Source organism: Semicossyphus pulcher, unplaced genomic scaffold (genome assembly GCF_022749685.1).
Source record: "Semicossyphus pulcher isolate SPU_LCO1_2020_fin unplaced genomic scaffold, fSemPul1.0.p SCAF_12, whole genome shotgun sequence".
Classification (NCBI taxonomy): Eukaryota; Metazoa; Chordata; class Actinopteri; order Labriformes; family Labridae; genus Semicossyphus; species Semicossyphus pulcher.
In genome coordinates, this window is record NW_027211626.1 from 3,850,972 (window position 1) to 3,871,275 (window position 20,304).

The 20,304-nt window shown below is 42.5% G+C and overlaps 1 protein-coding gene across 14 annotated transcripts in view; it reads right to left on the reverse strand.

Annotated features, from left to right (window-relative positions):
• Positions 1-20,304, reverse strand: part of LOC138588539 (neurexin-1a) — a 301,786-nt gene that overhangs the window by 180,433 nt on the left and 101,049 nt on the right. For 9 of the 14 annotated variants that reach the window (XM_069658714.1, XM_069658708.1, XM_069658713.1 and 6 more), the window contains 4 exons: positions 16,250-16,551; positions 12,872-12,895; positions 11,625-11,786; positions 5,341-5,782 (listed from right to left, as the gene is read on the reverse strand). In XM_069658714.1, coding sequence (XP_069514815.1) covers positions 5,341-5,782; positions 11,625-11,786; positions 12,872-12,895; positions 16,250-16,551 — 930 coding nt within the window. The remainder of the gene's footprint in view (positions 1-5,340; positions 5,783-11,624; positions 11,787-12,871; positions 12,896-16,249; positions 16,552-20,304) is intronic. The other 5 variants (XM_069658720.1, XM_069658719.1, XM_069658715.1 and 2 more) reach the window with 1 other exon arrangement.

The following is a 20,304-nucleotide window of genomic DNA, read 5'->3' on the forward strand; positions in this document are numbered from 1 at the left end:
AGTGCTTGAGAGAGACAGCTAAGGACCTAGTGCACAATGATTAACCTGGTCCCACTAACATGTTCCAGCTCTTTTTTCGGGGTCTCGGCCCCAGGCATCTGTTCCAGCACTTTCCTGCCGCCACCCACTGCCCCTGCTCTCTCCAGCCACAGCTGCTGTGACTTCCAAGCTCTGCACACTTGGCAAGGGCCACCCGTCACGCAGCCAGAACAGCTCCCTTCAGGTTATAGCTAACGAGCTCACTACATCAAACTCATTAGCGGGGAAAGTTTTCTCGGTATAAAGCAGGTTCCCGGCTGGAGAACGAGCACCAGCGTGGTCGTGGAGGTAGAAGGATCTACGCTCCACGTGTGTCAGATCTCACAACGTGACAGGTGGTAGCTGTAGTAAAACATACCTTTAGTTTGTGACATTACTTTATGAATTATACCTTAAAAAGTCACTTCTGTCATCTCATTGCATCTTTACTGAAAGCAACTGTAGCATAACAGACATTAAAATACATTATGATGATACATAGGGAAGTATATATAGAGAGAGACACTAGTGAAAACAGAACAGTACTTCGTTTGTGTGTTGTAAATTGCTTTGTCGGACTCCGACTCGGTGACAGGCATTAAAAATAACTCTATAGAAATAGTCATGCTTCTAGCTGATGGTGTGTTTTGCTTTTGTAGGTCATATAGAAGCGTCAGTGTTACATTTCCTCTGTTTCATAACCAGTTAAAACACCTCACACTACGTTAAAGTTATACCACAGTTGTAAACAGCAAACAAAGACTACGGTTAGCATGTCTGTCGAAACTGATGTAAGCGGGAGACGAGAAAAAGATGTCATCATCTTTCAGGCGTCTGCTCAGAGTGCTCTGCTCACTTGTCACAGTCCTGTAAGAAATGGGTAAACACAGTCAAGATATGTTAAGTCACAAGGCACTATATGATCCCATGGGGACATGTGCCATCGCCAGGCTAGCAGCATGGGGAGCATCACACACACACACACACACACACACACACACACACACATCGCAGGACCGCCTATGTTTGGAACTGTACTCATAGCCAAAAGGGGAACGGGGACGAGTCTCTGCTAACGCTTGTGAGCATAAAAGAGGAGGAGATGGATTCAGAACAAGATGGGAACATGGAGATAAAGATGTCTGGAAAGAAGATGAGGGAGGAGTGTATGATGACTGATAAGAGAGCAGACGAGCGAACGCAGCAGCAAATAATATGTTGAGAAGAAAGTGCAGGATGAGCAGCTGAAGCAACGCCGTCTCCTGGAAATTACCTTTGCATATAACCGAAGTGCTTTCCTAATTACGTTGTAGTGACGACGTGATTGCTGCCTGGATTATCATGACCGTCAAAACGCTGGACTGCAAAAGCAGTGTCCCAAGTTCGCGTCACTACTTTTGGTCAGTGATAAAGTTTAGACTTTAAAAGCGCTTTATTTCAGGTTAGGGAAGGTTAAGGTTCATGATTACATTTATGCAATAAAGATACTTTAGTTGAGGTTTGGTAAAAATTCTGGTTATGGTTTGATCTCAATAAAATCTCAAGTCACTGCCGACTTTTTCAGTATTCAACATAACCATTTAAACAATTGTATAATGCTGCAAGAGGATAGTGTTATGCAAGAAAAAATATATGTTGTTCTTATATGTTCTGTATTAACATTGCTGAAACTTAAACAGTAACATTTCTTCATTATCTTAAAGGAACAGGTCGCAGATTTTCGACCTCAGTCCTATGATCATTATGGGGAGCTAATGCCATTACGGCAGAAAAAAATGCAGTTTGGCTCTGTGCCTTTGGAGGACGCTATCCGCTTCTCCAATTGGCCCTGGAAAACCTGCCAGGGAGCTCGCTAAATTACACTTCCTCAATCTAGGACGCCCGCCTCCGATGTCATGTCTCGTTCAAAATCGTCAGGTTTGAAATGCAGACTACAGACCTGAAGATTTTTTAGACGATCCACCGGTATATTCTCGTCGTGTTTCGGATTCTGTCCCGCTCTGAGCCGTTGCCTGCAGCGACCAATGCCCTTGACTGGAAAACGGTAGTATTCCAGTCGCAGCACTCCAGCGTCTCTTGCTGGGCCGTTTCTTTCAGAGGGAGGGGCGCAATGTACGCTGGGTGTTGTAGGAATGTAGAATGGCCGAAACCACGAGCTGTTTGTACAACTTTCTCCACAGCTATGGCGCCAATTTCAAATATTATTGCTTCTATCGATTACAGAGAACACCAGCTTTGACTGACAGCGGCAACTTTCTTCTTTTATAGAGAATAACTCCTATCTGCATTATATTTCCCTTAGAACTTACTTGATGTTACAAATCAGTTATCCTCCCAATTTCTTAGGAAACATGGTCGGTTAAAGACACTCGATCAAAGAGATAATGCAGGCATTAAATGAGAATGAGTAATGATGACAAAGAGAACTAGTCCGGCAAACTTTAAAACACTTTGACCACATTTCTTCCTCTCCTCTCCTCCTCCTTAGCCTGACCCGTAAGTGGTACTCCATCATCAAACCTGAAGGCAGGGGTCCAAATGACAGCTCAGATCTTGCTCACACTTTCTGCATCAGCAGCCAGGCTCAACTTGGCATGATGTCCCCTAACCCCACTCTCACATCCCCAAAACATGTCAGACAGGGGATTACTACAATCCAGTTAGGGCGATACGGCCAAATCTCTCTATGTGATTGGATTCTCTGCAGAGAGGGAAGCTTGTGAGTGGGCTGTGGGGAGGAGGGGGTGTGCTGCCTATATGTTTGTGTATGTGCATGTGTGAAGTAGTGGTGTGCGTGCCCTGGCAGGAAGTGGGAGCTACAACAGAGAAATGTCCGTGTAATGTCTCTGATGAGTGACCCACGGCTCTCCCGGCCAAGAAGCCCCCACTTAAAAGCAGAGTGTCTCTTAGCGTCTCTAATGCATTGAGGTTAGAAGATGCTGTCTGAGAGCGAGAGTCCATTTACAGGGTTGCTTCCTGCAGGAAGAGCCGGCTGAACTAAAGGGGATGTGATCGTTATCCGCCATTGTCACGGCTCCAGGAAGCGTTGCTCGTGGAGGACCTGGCTGCAGATAATTACGTCTGGCTGTTGAGTTTTGAGTGATGTGCTTGATGGTGTGTTTTAATAAAACATCTGACACACACAGGAGAAGGCGAGCGCACCATATGTTTCGTGACTCATGCTCTCAAGGGACTTTTTTCTTATGTTTTAAAATTACCTTAATTTGATGAAATATTAAAAAGTATAACAAAAGGGAGCTGGGGTGTGTAATTGCCTACTCGAGCCAAGCTAACATTATGTTGTAGCCGGGGCTTGGCTGCTTTATTCTGCTTCGTGTGTGGACTGAATAGAGGACTGCTGAGAGGGATTGATTATTTTCATTCAGGCTCTCATAAGGTAAGTAACAAATTAGTTACAATACGCCACAGTATACACTTCTTTAAAAACTTGGCTTTAAGCCTAAAGAAGTCTTTGTCCAATTATAAACTGCATCTTTATTACACAAAGCAACATGTAACTATAACGGCTATAATTCAGAGTGAAAAATGTGTTTAGAAAGGCGATCGTGAGGCTTTTTAAATCACTCCATTTGCACAAATCGTCTATTGAATGCAACATTAAAACTACATACATCCTGTGGGAAGAAAGGGCAATTGCATGAGGCCCATTGAGTGCAAAGGAAGTGCAGGAACTCTAATGCTTCCATTTGAGGTGCCATGCATACATCATTACACTCTGCAAACAATAGTGCTCTGTGCAGCTCACTGAATTCATTGAGATGCAAGATTTAAGATATAGAGGAAATGCATACTTGCAGAATTTAATTGGCTTCAACTTAAAGGGTGAGCAAAGACAAAACAGCAGCAGTAAATTCTGAAAAGCGCTTTGCAAATTGAAAAGCTGCGTTGGAGTCTCTGCATTCAGGCCATTTTGTTTCTCCTCTCACATGGGAAGCCATCATGTTGCCGAGACCTTTTCATGTCCCCTTGTAAGTGTTGATGTCTCAGACTTGAGGAAAAGGAAGAAAAGTTATTCTGAAATGTCATTAGTGCACAGCTCAGCACAGCAGCGTGCAGCTACTGTCTCAGTCCTGGGAGAGACCACCTCCTGTTTCCATGGAAACTTAGGCAGGGTAGACGGAGAGAGCTGCGAGCAGAGTGAGCTCCACTAACAAAAAAAAGATGTTTGATAGCTTTTGTGTGTCTCAGTGTTTGTTACTGTGTCTGCATGTGTGTATAAGTGTGTGTGGATGGACATAGATAATTAACACCATCTAATTAGTTAAACAGTGTTTCTTATAGTTCGCTCTACTGTAACTAAATGTTGTAGATATACAGTATGTTATATAAAAAAGTCACCCACAGCTTTTCTTTTACACATCTGACAATTACAAGCAACTTAACCACTGTATGTTATTGTATATAACTGTATTCTGCCACTTAAACCAGAGCATCTGAGCTGAATTAATTTAATATGAAAAAGAAAAACCTTCAGTAAACAATGCAGCTCATGGTGGAATTAAAAAACACACAACCGTCTCTATAGCTATTCTAACAATTTATATAGCTCAATTTACACCGCAACCCGGTGCTGCTTTGGGGGTAATGAAACAGTTAATGTAATTTCCACCTCTTGAGATAGAGTGGAAAACATGGTCAAGGGGTATATCTAATTTGCAGCATGACATTGCAGGGCCTTGGCTCCAAGCACACGCTAACAAATTGCTGCTTAGATAAGCAAATCAACAGGGACCAAAGCAGAGCAACCCCAGGCTTAGAGGACACGGCAGGAGAGGGGGCAAAGTTATTTTGTGTCTCCGGAATCACAACATATGACGAATAGCTCCGACAGTATGAAGTTACACTGCCATCGACACCTTTTTTGGCATGTGTGCAGACAGATGTTTACTTTTTAATGGTGCTGTGGTGTACGGCAGCAGGTAATGGATATTTTCTTGTGTGACCCCGCAGTCGTATTTTTGTAACAGTTAAATAATTTACCAAGATGGTGCACAACAGGGCACTCTAGGTTCCTGCAGAATGTTGCGTAGTATATATGAGTCTGTGATAGTCACCCAGACTATCGACTACATCCAGACATGCAAACACTTATTACTATATCAAAACAAAACATATGCAGCATTAAAATTAATCCGACTCATTCAGTGAGATTGTATAATTTGAAATGAACTGCAGTCGTTGGATCATTTCAAACTGGGTTGAACTCTCTGGGTCATGATAGATGTAACAGAGATAGCACACACCTTCCTGTTACACACTCTGAGTCTAAAAATAGTGCATGGTAATGGACTAAAAGGTTACCTGATCTGCCATCGCGCTGGAAGTCCACATGGTACCACTCGCCATCATTGACTTTCTTATTGACTGCCCTGGTCTTTGTGGTTCCTGAGCCCATGTCGAGCAGCAGGTACAGATGGCCATCCAGCATCTCAATGGCAAAGAAGTCCACCTTGAGCGTCTGGGGACTCTTGGAGTCCTTCGGCTGCTGCTTGGGCTTGCCGTGGCTGAAGAGGAGGAGGCCATTGGGCTCTGTGGTGCGGAAGTCAAAGGAGATGGAGCCTGTCTTCTTAGCGTTCCACTTGTTGAGGACGATAAACGACTCCGGTGTCTCGAATGTGATGGGGTCCAGTGTGGCCACGTTCTCGCACTTGAAGGCCACAGTGCCGTAGATCTTCATCTTGGGATCACCCAGCTTTGCCAGCCTGGACAGCTCAAGTCTCACGTCGTTGTTTTTGTAGACAACCTGAATTGGAAGTAGAGAGAAAATTCAGTAGTTCATCACCAGAGTCATACATGCAAAAGCATATCTCAACAACAAAGTGAGACATTAACTTTGACTGCTGTTTGCATGATTTAAATGTTACCTATACTCATTTCCAAGGTGTCAAATATGATGCTTTGTTACAGTCCCAGTCTCACATTTAGACACACAAGTTACCCTTCAACATCTCAGAGAAGCTCAGAGAAACTGATGTCGGTGAGGTAGTAGTAGGAATTCAGAGAAAGTCAGCTTAGGGCAGAGGTTAGGGGCAATGAAACAACCAAACAAACCCCAACCTTCCTCCAGGGATCTGGTGATTGAGTCCCATGTGAAACCTTTTGAAAAGTATTGTTTAAACCTACCCCATGATGTTTTCCCTAACCCTCATCGTGTCTTTGCTTAAACACAGCAAGCAGACAGTGAGACGTTTGTTTGACAGAAAGAAAACAGACGCTAACGTGCTATTACAAGAGACGCCAAAGGGCTATGACAAAGCCTTGGTATTTGACAACCTGGGATGAGAATGCATTTTAGAACTGCTTCCAAAAATGAATGAGCTGGATATGTAAAACACCATTTGTCACTTTTGACATCTCTACCCCTCAGGACAGCGTGTCCTAAGCAGGGTTTGCATGGCTCAGACCTTGGTCATCGTTGACAGACTGCACCTTTGCGTGAGAAACTGTGTCAACGTGGCACCAAATGTCACCCACATCACCCGGCTTTCTTCGCTCCCCATTTGAAGCCTTCACAACACACGCCTGGTGTACTCTGGCTGGCTGAAGTGTGCAGACAGCTCAACTGCTCAGACATCCATTTTGACTTTTAGCTTCGGTGTCAGCTAAAGGAAGAGGCAGCCTCAATTTGAAAAGGCGATGGGGATAATGGTTGGAGAAAATGATTCCATCAGGTAGCATCTCCTGGGATTCTGGGATTGTATGTGAAAAGTGAGAGGGAGAGTGATGCATCTAAACTGCTGCCTTGATTGCAGGTGTGGAGTAAAATGCTGATTAAGGTCCCTGTTGCAGCCTGTGATTAAAATAAAAGTGGGCAGGAGATGGATATGCCTCTCTAAAGCAAATTGAAAATGAATGCATGAACATAAATACACATTGGCACGTTCAGTGTCCTGTGCATGATGTAGACAATTGATGAAATGCAAAAAAACAGCATATTTTTGCAGAAACTCGCACATCAACTCGCGTTTATATTTTCAGACTCAGTAAACCAGGCTGAGAGCTTTTCTAAATGAAGTACATTAGTGCTGTGACCTTTGAGATTCCAAGTGCTGTAGAGCTAAGGCGCAGAAGTGACAGCCAGTAGCAGCCCATTACCATACACTGAGCCATGATGTCATTAAAATACCAAGTAACCACAGATGAAGATCATTATCATATGATGCTCTGCAAGTATCAACTGACCAACTCAACTTCCTGTTACATCGTTACAAGGACGTAGTTTTCATTGTAGCGTTGGTGGGGACGTCAGCTGCACTCTACCTGCATTATGACGGATTTATGAATTCGCAAACAAATGGCGACTATCACTTGATTATTGCTTTATCACAGCTCGAGACTTAAAAGAAGAAATTACTGAAGTATATGAACTCTGATCTGTTTCTGTGTTGGTGACGCGTCTCGCAGTAGGTTGTAGCTTTCGATGCCACACACTTCCTTTTTTTTTTTTTAAGATTATTTTTTGGGGCTTTTTGCCTTTATTCAGTAGGACAGCTGAAGAGAGACAGGAAGTGTGGGGAGCAGAGAGTGGGGGCTGACATGCACCAAATGGATCTGCAGACCGGGAGTCGAACCTGCGATCAGTGCGACGAGGACTGCAGCCTCCGGACGTGGGGCACACGCTCTACCGACTGAGCTAAACAAGCGCCCCGATACCGCACACTTTCATGAAGAGGTGTTTCCATTTCAAATGTCACGCTGTAACCAATTACATTAGGGCAGCGGTATTAATTAGTATTATTATACATAATATTTAAACAAACTGCACTCACCCAGAGAGCGAGAGAGAGAGAGAGATTAGTGTATGAACTGTAGACTGGAGTCCTTGTTTACAGTGACAGACAGAGTGACTCGTCTGCTGGTTGTAAGTGCAACAAGTGTAATTTGGACAAAATTATCAGTCGGGACGATTCAGTCATTTCTGGATATTGGTACCTACCGTCCCTACCCAATTCTATGCCCTAGCATTGTTACATAAAGACAGCCTAACAGGCCTTTTGAATTCTGTCTTCACCACTTTTAACGGCTGCTTTTGTCGTCAATCTCCAAAATATTGATGAAAATATCACTGAAGACTGAGAAGAAGCTACAGTGTGTGTGGGAGTGGGATCGCATGTCACATTGTGTAATTGGCGACCATCTTGCAAAAAAATTAGAGACAGCCAGCACTTTGTCATTATCCAATCTCAGTAATGACAGAGTATCGCGTGTAAGTGCAGCTGTGATAACAAGGATCCCTCAGTCGATCTCATTTCCATAAAAGAAACTAATTAACATTTGGTTGAATGTCAAAACTTTTTCATTCAGGCATCAGTATGGTCATGAAACAACTAAATGACATCATCACAAACACACAGACGCACATTTAAAGTGTTTCATTAAAGTGTAAATAAGACTTTAAACACAAAGCTGTCGATAGCGTGGCAGGCAGAGGGAGGGAGAGGCAACGAATGTCTAACAACGACCCTCAGGGAGCACGAGTCAATGATCTCTTCCACACTGCTCTATCACTGCTAATTGGTAGATAAGGTTCTCAAGTGACAAATAGCCCCATTCATTCGCATGTGTATTTATATGACAAAACGACTGTAATGGTAAATCTATATTGCTTTCAACGGGGCAAATCAAATGAGTTACAGCTGTGGAAAACACGGTCCGTGTTCTACATTTATTGTCATGCCAAGTGCTCACCTGAAAAACCAGGACACCTCCGATGGGATTGCATTTGCATGGGGCATTATGTTTATCACTGAGTCAGATCTACTGTGTCTAACTGTTCAGGTGGATGAAGCTCATAGCGGTGCATCAGAATTAGGTGAGCTCAGGCTGTTTTCTGTAAATGCTTTGTGACTGTATCTGAATGCATTGAGCTTAAAGTAAAACAGGAAACGGATTAAAACCATGCAGAGCAGTCCTGGAATAAAAAATGATTCTTGGAATAAAATTTGACAAGAATCTCCAAGAGTGAACGTGAAAAGGAATAAAATATGGTTTCTCTGCATGCTGAACTTTCGCCATGTCGACTCAAGGTGCAACAGATACAGCCTGCAAACCTGAATCAATTCTTTACAGTCAAGACAAAGGGCACCTTTCAGAGTCAAAGGAGCTTTGGTCTGAGCTACAACTGGTGCTGCACTAGCAGTGCTGCACTAATTTGTCATCAAGCTCGGGCTGTGACAACTGAGCTATTACTGCACCACCGTTTGTTTTGCCATCAGAACCAACAGGCGGGCGTGGCGGCTCAGAATCTGCACATTAATTCTGCGAAAAATCCACGAGGGAGCATGCCATCAATCAGAGGCTACTGCACATGCTCTCATGTTATCGCTACGCACAGGGAGGATGACCTAAGACATGGCTTCTGTAGAATTCAACAGGCTGGATGAGATGATGCAGAGAGCTTGACAGTGTACTATTAAAGTCAGCAACAAATTCAAAGCCAAGTAAATGATACTTAATATCGATTTTACAGTGTAAAGCCTGTTTCTTTTTTTGTATTGACGTGTGCATTGTGTAGTAAAACTAAGTAATAAAAATCAAATGGTCCCAGGAGAACATAAAAGAAGGGAAATTATGTCTGTCTCACTTCTTCAGGAAACAATAGAAGCTATGTAACATATTTTTTATGTTTCTGAGTGATTCAACACTTTAACTGATGGCATCAGAGCAGCTCCTGTGGTTAGCCCGGCCAGCTGCTCACAGGGGCGGATGCACATGCTTAGAGCGCACCAATCCAGCTCTCCTTTTCACTACATCTGCAGCTCCTCAGAAGTCTGTAGTTAAGTAAGAAACTCTGTCACAGCCAGACCTGTAACAAGATGTACATGGCGTGCAGACATGTAGTCCACGCCCCGGCCTGCTCATTAAACTGAGCTGCCTCACACCTCTCTGAGAGGTTCGCCGAGGACGACAGCGTGCGCACAAGGTGAGAGACAAAATGTAGGACAACAAAGGAGCAGGAGAAGTCGCAAAACAGAAAAAGGAGAGAGACGTGGGAAGGGGGGAACTGCCTTCAAAATAATTGAATTGATCATGTTGCTGTACTTTAAGGATCTGCCTTGTAGATATCTTTTATATCCCTGATGGTGTCTGAAGTAAATGTTTCGGGTCACAATCCCTCCACCAACAACAGTAAATAAAACTACTGTACAGAGATAAAAGGTAACTTATGAACAGCCTGCTGGAGGAATTACGTCTCACTCCCTCTTTCATCTAGTGAGAAGGTGCAGCACATACTCCTATGCAGAATGCTAGGACGCATATGTAGCGAGGCAAGTGATAAATAACATACTGTAAATGACACACAATTTACACTTGGTATTTAAGTGGGATCTATATCTGGACACATTATCTGGAGGAAGAAAAATGCATGTTTATGAGGGTGTGAACGCGTCGTGATCAGATCTGCTCGTCCACATCTGAAGGGAGTCTGGCTCACATTGTGTTCAGATGTTACGGTGATGTAAAAACAAACTGTACGACTTGCTAGCATCAATATCTACGTCATCACTCTGCTCTGACCTCTGAAAATGATCTATAGCAGCTATTCACATCATAATCTGATGCAAATGTAAATTGGACTCAAGTCTTTGGAGTCATCAGAAAACAGGATGCTCGTTTAAGCTTTCCAAGATGTCCAAGCAAAACTGGACGGCTCCAAGTGAAACAGGTCCAATTAAGAAGACATTTTAAAAACAAATGAAGATGCTGGCAGCGGGCCTGGCTGCAATGCCAGTGGAAAACAAAACAAAAGATAAGTAAAATGTGATCAAGCCAGCAAAAGCTGTTGGTCTTACACCTGCCAAGGCCTGCAAAGCCACCAGCTGATTTGCCACCACCTCAAATAACTTGTGTGGAGGTTCTTCTCTGGAAGACGGAGATCTCACCTCAGCTGTGATAACGACAATCTGTGCAAAAGTAAGATCCAGTTGTTTGTTATACAGATAAGGAGTCTGGATAGAGATTGCATTTTAATTTAAGGTGTAAATGGTGTGCAATATTCAATACATCACCAGACACTGTCACTGATGTATGCCAGCACCTTGTTGTGTTTGCTGTTTCTTCACTGAAGTTATATATTTTACATTTTTCTAGTACTACTTTCTACTTTACATTGTAGTCATGAGTCCTTATATTTGGTCTAAGATAACATTAGTCTGGTGCTGCATATTCCCCAGTGGAAGAATACTGAGGTGTTAAACGTGGCAGTTTCCTTACTGCTCATGAAAATTCAACTGCCTGATCTCAGGATCACTGCTCCTCTTTGAAGTGCGCCTGACGGAGCCGTGCGAAGCCTGTGATAAATTCCACCCAAAGACAGAGCTCTTCATGCGTAGTTTCGTGCTACACCAGACCCCTCGATGTGCACGCCCGTATGTGTGTATAACATTATGAGTACACCGAAAGGGCTGGCAGAGGAAAAGTAAAGTATGTGTGAGAGTTTGTGAGGAAAACAAACTTAAGCAAAGTGTAAAGGAAGAGACAGGGTCAGTGTGTGGGCGAAAGGGCCTGTTTTGGTGTCCTAAGGTGAAGGCAGTCATATCCAGTCCACCCACCAGCCTCACAGTGCACACAGAAGTGGTGTTTACCTCCTTGAGGCATCCCATGAAGTTGTTGCTAACTGGAGATCCAGGCAGGTCAGCTGTGCTAGGACTCCCTCCAACATAGAAAAAGTCATCAGAGCCTAGCATGGTGTAGTCTTCTTGTGTATATCCAGTGGTGGTCAGAATCCCATCCACGGATATTGTTACCTAGACAACAAAGCACAAGGAAAGAACATGCTATATTCAGACCGCCTATATAACGTGATGTTATTGCCTTTCCTTCTTGTCGTCTATGTCAGACTTCCCTATGTGTTTGTTTTCTGAAACCCATTTTCATGTCTGTTTTCTTTGTCTTTTTTCTTGTTTTTATGATTATTTTGTCCAGTTTGATTAGTTGGAAGACTGCAAGCCTTCAAAGGAGTGCTATTCTAGTTAGAGTTAGTGAACAGCCCATACTACAGTGTTAGTATTGATCCTACTGCAACTTAAAAGTAATTTAGCAGACACAAAAATGGTGTTAGTAGAAGGCTATCTAGGTTAGTTAAACTGTTATACGTCCATATTAGTAGGTCCAGCAGTTCTACAAAAGAAATCAACACGTGCTGCTTGGTTAGAGAGGGAGCACATGCTCTGAAAGCACGACCACCAATTAGTAAAGGACAATGACTGAGGGTATAAGACAAAAAATAGCATGCATGCATTTGTCTTTTCTTTTTGTTTATGAAGACACAAAAAGAAAATGTTAACAAATTCTTGACTGAGATACGTAGTCGGTATTTGGACACAGTGTAAGATGCATGCAGAAGCTCATGAACACCGCAGACCACAAAAGAAATAAGAACGCAATAGAGAAGCACCACTGACAAACACAGCTTAACTGTCACGATCATGTCGACAAATGGGCAGTGTGACATTTGCAACACGGAGTCAAATTGCATGCCATGCAAAGTGGATGGGGATACAACTGGCTGAGCCCAAGAGCATCAGGCCAGCCAGACAGGAGAGGGTCCTCATTATTAACCACAGCTTGATGCAAAAGGCTCGAAATGATGCTCCTAAAAAGGTGGATCAAACAGAATTGGACAGGAAACAAGTGAAATAAAGAGGGTGAAACCAATGAATGACCCAAGAAATTAAAAAAGGATTCAAAAAGTAAGCAGAAGAGTACCAACCGCAATTTCCCTTTTTTTGTAAATGACGTCTACAGTAAAAAAGAAAGAAAAGAAACACACGGCAAACCCAAACTAAGAAACAATTAGAATGATATCTACCGAACAATGTAGTTTGTTTACCATAGCGTGTCCAATGCCTGAGTGCTTTGTGGAAAAGGGGGGAGAAAGGAAATTAAAAACTGTGAACAGAATAACGATTGTTACTCAAATAATATATGATGGTCAATACTGTTAGTACATTGTTAAACGGCAAAAACCATACTGTTAGTAGAATGACACATTCCATGAATGATGTTAGTTAGTTTCCAAAGCATGTTAGTAACATAGAGAAAAAAGGGCAAAATAAGTTTAACAAGAAAAAAGCAGACCAAGGAAATAACAAGAAAGCTCCACAAGAGGTGCCAGAGCTCAACCAGTGACTCCCTGAGTTCCTCATGGTGTGTTTGCACCATGTTCTGTATGTGATCATACCATCGAGGAGCAGAAACACTCCCCTACCCAAGACCTGACAATAGGTTATGATTGACAGACATCAAATGGTTCATAAGGAAGAATGCCTAAAGCACATCAGTCGACCCTCTTTAGCAAAGTCCTTAGTTCAAGACCATTTCAGGCTTTATTTCTTTTATCGGTACCAGTATTTCCCTTCTTTTGTACTTGTTTTTAGGCTTGAGACCAATCCAGTGTACCAGACTTTCCGACGCTCAGACAATACTGTACCTCCATTTGGTCTTATTGATGAACTTTAGGATCACTTTACTGCAATGAGACAAAGCAAAGAAGACCCTGACACAGAATGAGGAGGATGGTAATTTGGATTCCCCCACAGAGCATGCACTCAATATGCATGGTTTTCTTTTACAATTTGAATGCAATGAATGTTCGAGCTGGCCAAATCCTTGGGTTTGCCGATAATCAATTTGCTGATTATGCAAAAGAAGCAGTGTCGGTACTGAGGTGAGGACAAACGTTTCCCATCAAATGAGCAGGAACAAATCTAAAGTGGTCTTAATGTTGTGTTTGCAAAGCTATGAGTAACTGTCCTTAGAAGTCTATTCAAGCATGTTGTGCATGTTAAACTAATCTGTTAATAGGGTAAACAGAAAGAGAAGGGTGCTATTCCTTTAACACAGGCCATACAATCCAACAGGATCTAAGTGCTCGCCTAGCAAACTTAAAGGCAATCAATCTTTCAGATGTTAAGACCTCTAACACCATCCTGTCCTCCTGGCTTTGGCAAGTGATCTGCACCAACCACAAGTGATCTTAGCCTGCCACTGTCTCAATTCAATACTCCCACAGTTACCCAATGGACCAAGATTGCACCAATGAAGGAAATGAGGCCAGTTTGCTTTGTTCTGTTTCTATCGTTGCCAGTAACGACCATTTCTGGATGGTTGTGCAGGTAATACAGGAGTGTACATACCTCCATGAATACGACGAGACTAACTGACTCGTAGCTTTTCTAAAAAGTCTAAGTTGAAGACGAGAAAAGTCATCTTTTATTGGCTACTTCCTGCTCCCAAAGAAACCAGGGTTATTAGAGTGCTCTGGTATTCTAGTTAAAACCATGAATAATGCATATCTTCACTGCTGTAGTAAGCACAGCAAAGTGGTATGCAGCAGTCAACCTGAGAGATCTGTGCAATATCTTCATGTTGCCACGTTTCCTTGACATAAATCCCTGAGTTGTGTTTTCTAGTTATTGCCAGAGGACTTTCTTTCACTTAGAGTTAGTAGTCAGTCCCCATTGAGAATTGTTTTCGTATCTAGTTACATCAACACCTAATAAGATTACAATCTTCAGTCAACTGGATGAGGAGTTGCTGTTTCCACTGTAAACAAGTGTTGGGCTTCCAAGTGGAACTGATCTCTGGGATTCTGGATTCAGTGTTTCTGAATATTGGTGAACAGCAGTTGCAAAGCCTTAAATGTACAGGCCATAAGCCACCGGTCTGGCTATTATGCAGCTACTGGGCCATTTGGCACTTTTAATCCCTGTTGGCTGATTTGGATTACTTCACAAGACACCTGTATCAGTGGTTTGTTCACCTGGGGTTCAATCCCAAACGCTGCGTTACCAACTCAGTCCTCTACTTGTGGCCAATTAGGCCCTGGAGTGCTTCAGGAAACCCCATGGCCTGATGTAATAGACCTCCTGGGCAGAACCTACATTCAGTGGAAGCAGTGATTAAGACCCTGCTCGAGTAGTGCCAACTTTTAACCAGCAGGGATGTTAAATTCCAACTAGCAACCGATTCAGTGCTGGCTTACATCAATTGACATTGGAGCCAGTTATCACTGAGAGCTACTGAGAACCCGTTAGTGTGTTGCTCAGTAAGCCTTCCGTCTCTTCAGATTGGTCATGAGTGCAATAAACTGGCACTGTTGCCCTATCCAAGGGTGGTCTTTCAGTAGCAGAGTGGCAGCTGCATCCTGACACCATTTAGTATACATTGGCCTAAACACCAGTACTAATTACTCAGTTTGCAATGCATTTAAACACTCACTGGCTCCAGCAGCCTCACTCTCGCCAGGACATTCTGCTCTTACAGGTTGATACGTTTGTGCATGCTATACAGCCAGAGGCTCTGCTTTACATCATTCCTTCATCCCATCTGATTTCTCTGCTCTTGGTGAGAATCAGGCACAAATCAATTATGTTGATACCCTGACCGGCCCCACATTTATGAGCCTCACTGCCACAGGCAAGCGACACTTACTGATGTATTCTGAAGTTCACAAATGGCACAAGCTGCTAAAGGGATCTGTCCAATTTGTAAGAAATCTTGTGCTGTCTTTCCAGTTCAAACTGTCGGTACATAGTCTCTTTATGGTTAATAATGCAGAGGTAAGTGTTAGAGGACATGTAGGGGAGCCCGTTACACCCTGTCAGAGGGTTATCCCTGTATTTATTCAACTTTGATTTCAAAACCTAACCCCGATTTAAATATGCGTCACATGAACATATGTTCAAACTTTGTACAAAAACGAATCTGAGTTAAAAGTACGTGTTGAAATATTCCCAGTGACGTTTTGCTTTCAATCTTTTTCTCGTACCTCATTAAAAATCTTAAACGTTGAATTCTGCTTTCATAAAAAATGGTGTTCAATAATAATCCATCTAATAATCCACATAAAAAAATGCTGATACAGACTGTACCCACTGAAGTGTATTTAAGAGCAGTTGTAATTCAATTTCAGTTAAATTCAGAACATTGAACGTGGTAGTTGCTTACGAGAATACGTCATTCTGTAAACCGTTTAGTAAACATTATACCCAAATAAATGTCATACTTCAACTTCTGGCCTTGTTTCACATATAGATGTCCCTGCTCAGTTGTGGTTCTGTTTTATCTCCACCATACACCACCATGATTCAATTTAGCAATCCGATTACAATGTCGGGAAAAATCATATATTGTATGATGGTAATGATTTAAGTGCATTTGTTTTGATTCATTTACTGAGTCTCTGCATCACCCTCTGTACTGTTACCTGACGTAGATTCCTTGTTACTTTGACATCATGCCAATCATTGTCATTAAATTTCCCATTGACTGGCTCCACCAGAGCTTCAAAGGCTCCAGACCCCAAATTAATGACGAGTGAGACAGCCCCATTTTTCAATGCCAGGTTGACGTAATCAGCTGATTTGCCCGTGTGCAGCATCAGTCCATTCCTCTGCAGGGTTTTGAATGACAACGTGATTTCATCACTGCTGCTTTGAATCGGGTTCAAGGACAAGTCGTAGCAGAAGTACTCAGATCCTTTGAAGGTTGCGACATACTCTTCTTTTCCTGCGGAGACAAAGAAAGAGAAATGTGTTGCATTAATATCGTGGCCTCTTGGGTGCCTGTTCGGAAGCAGTCATGAAACATGAGAAAGAATGTCCCAAAAATATTGGATTAATAATAAAGACGCTGAAATTGCAAAGATGTGGCATGCTGAAATGTGATGGAAGGTACACTAAGAGATATGCTTGTACCAACCATACCCAGAGAAAACAGGTGTAGAGAGCGTACTGCATAAAGTATGTCATAGTGTGTGTCACAAATAATAACATAAGCTGCATTTCTACTTAAAGTAACTATGAATTGAGTTCCAGAAGCTTCCATCAAAAGTCTCTAGTCCTTAGGGAGAATTCCTGTGGTGGAAAATGCAGCTATATATAGAACAAGGGAACAGCTACTTTTGGATCTCACATGTCACACTCAGTTCTACCTGCTACCTGCTCTGAAATCCCTTTGTTTATGTTGTCACATGAACTGATTTTCACTTCTTGTGCTGTAAGTGTCTTTATGATAACGGCTGGGAAAATCCAAGTTCTTACTTCTGCATCAAAATGCAGTTATGGATTATAACTGCCATATATTGCACAAACTGTGTGAAGACCTACATAGCATATTCTGAGTGAACTTGTTGTGAGTAATTTACAAAAGCCTTATTATTATATTCATGAATAGCAACATGCATTAAACAATATATGACGCACAACAAAACCACATAAGGCTACATAATATAAAATCCTGCTACACAATTATGTATTAAGTGATATGCATTATTTACACCAGGTCATTTGAAGTCCCCAAAGACCTCTTTGCAAGCTACACAGAGATGTCCAGCACAGTAAAAACTTTGTACTTAAAGTGATAATCTGAAGATTTTTATTTAAACAAATGTCTGTAAATTCTCTATCTATCACCGAATGAGGTAACACAATGGTGATTGAGCCTATGGCCCACTGATGAAAGCCTTTGCATCTGCAGTATTACAGACTGGGTGAGACAACCGTGACTAAGGGAGCCAACCGAAGGCGTCTGGTTAAATTAGGACGTATGTGCCATAATTTCTTTAAACTAGGTACTGACATTCACAAAATGACCCCTCAACAATAGAAAACAGTTCAAAGCCTGTTAACTAACACAGACTGAAGGCAAAAGAAACTAATAATAAGGCAGATTTGATCTTGGCTGTGTACAATATGTCATGTAATCTGATGTGAAAACGTCAGTGTGAAAAAAAAACAAGCTTAAAGGAGAAACTCAAACCACATGTTCCTTCACTTTCAGGTACTGACCGTGTCTGAACAGCGAATAAGAGGAGGCCCACCGTTTGATTTCATTAATGTCTCACATTAATCAATATTAATATCTTTTTACTTCCACAAATCAATATGTGTTATAAATGTTACTGATATATCCTCCCTTTTTATGACTCTATTTAAAGTACAGTTGTATTGACAGACTCCACAATAATTCCAAAACCCGTATTTATCCTGACCAACAATCTCCCGGAATACAAAACGTTCCTCTGACAGCTTCATATGGACTCCCTGCTCCCTGCAAAAACACTCAATTAATTCAGCTACATATGTATCTCAGTACACTGGAGCAAGTCGGCGCTAATCAGCCGTCAGACATGCTCGGATATGACAGGGCCTCGACACAGCGAAAACAACCTTGAGAAAAACCTTAACACTGTTATTGCGAGATAAAAAGAGAGCGGAGCTGAGCGTCAGAGGGTGATGCATGTGAACAGCCATTAGCAGGCGTTTAAAAACAGGTTTAGACAGATAACAAGCCATTAAGGCCACTTGCAGAAAATAAACCACCAAAACACAAATGGACCAAAGCATTCAATTATCATAAATGGAGAGTGCTGCACATTTGTATATATGCCTGCCAAAGAAACCCAGACACACATCAACTTCAAGCACATACACAGATACTGCTTAGAGTAGCATCCAGGCATGCATACAACAACACTACAAATAAAAGGGGCTGCTGTCCACAACAATTTGTCACCTCATTGATTCCCCCTTAAAGGCACTGTAGTGCACCTCGGGGAAAACTGTGAGGGGCCGTAATTGAAGTTGACTGGATCTCCCTGCTCTTCGGTCATTCCCTCAATGTCTGAGCCCCCTATCAGTGAAAATGAAAGACCTCTACCCTCTTTACTAAACCCACCTTCTCCTGCTCCGCGAGCTCAGTGACCACATCTCAAATACAGCCAATAGTGCAGGGTCATTCTCATCTCTCTCTCTCTCCACACATCCCCGTGCCTGCACTTCACAGTTAATTCCCCTAACCAATGGAGAATGAATTGTGTGTGTACAGCAGGGCCGTTGTTAGGAATTTACGACACTTGGGGCTCCGCCAAGAGGCAGTTTTCGGGACGAGGGGCGTACATCTCCACGGAGAATTGCATTTCCATTCGAACACTGGCAGTCTGTTGTACTCTGATGTAAACATGAAGGTCTAAATGAAGCTGAACATTTCGGGCATCAGTCTGGACTCAGCTGCAGTATATTTTTAGAATGAAAATGTGTTACAGCAATAGAACTGAAAGGAGAGGATTGTTCTTATAACTAGTTAACATAAAAGTTTCTTCCTGTGATCTTGTCGTTGGCAGAACATGACTTGTCGAGCAGACTTTTAGCTTTCTGAAGCTTTTCACCATCAAACTCTCAGCCAAGTCAAGTGTCAGGCCAAGCTCACACTCAAGCTTCCATCTGGCCACTAATGGTAGTGGGCTTACAAAGCACACAGCTGGCTCTTTTTAGACGACTTTCCATATTTAGATAATAAGCCAATCTTCAGTGCAAACTGTATTCCTTGTAAGAGTTGAGGAAGCACCCCGTGTTTGTCTTGAGCTGGAGTAGTTTCTGTCTTTTACATCCTTTTTCTTCCACGTCTCGACCCAAATAAAGCAGCATTAGGGCCCGATCAGACACAACGCGCGCGGCTTTTTTCGTTGCAGAGCGTCTCACGTTTTTCCGCTCTGAGCGCCTCGAGTTGAAAAAACTTCAACACAAAGCAGAAAAGCGCCCGACGTCATTGGCGTGTTTTCTGATTGTCCAATCGGATGAAAGGAGAGGCGGGCCTTCTGTCAGCTGATAATATATAACGGTTAGGTTAATGACAGCTAATGATTTGGTGGTTGCCCTGACAACAGTAGAAAAATAAGGCGCAGCGAGCTGCTCTTTTTAACTGTAGGCTTCAACAAAAAAGGCAGTGCGGTGCACCTCGTGTTTTACAGCCTGCAAAACGCGCTCTGTCTGATCGGGCCCTTAAAGGGGACATATTTTAGCTATGCAATCAATTTTCTATTTTTCATATTTTTGAGTTTTAAAAAAATTATATACATTTTAATTTAATTATTCTTTGGAGCCTCTTCTTCCTCCTGAAACGAACAAGCTGTTTTGCCATTCAAAGGTCAGACCTTAGTCACGTTTGGCTGCACTGCGCTGTCACTCCAAAGTTGTAGAAAACATGGCTTCGGTTTTCGGCCTTATATTTACGAGCTAGAATCACCAGGAGGTATCGGAATGGTAAGTCAAAATCTTGACAACGACTTGACTACAAGCTCGTGCAAGAAGGCAGCCTGAGGTGAATGACGGTGAATGACGATTGGTCGATTTCAGCGAAAGCAAAGTTTTACGTAGAAACCTGCAGCTGTTCTGAACGGCCCGTTTCAGAGGCGACCTTTTTAAACATGTAATTCTGGAAAAAACGGGAATCATGCAGTTTTCACTTTTTCACTGAGAACAA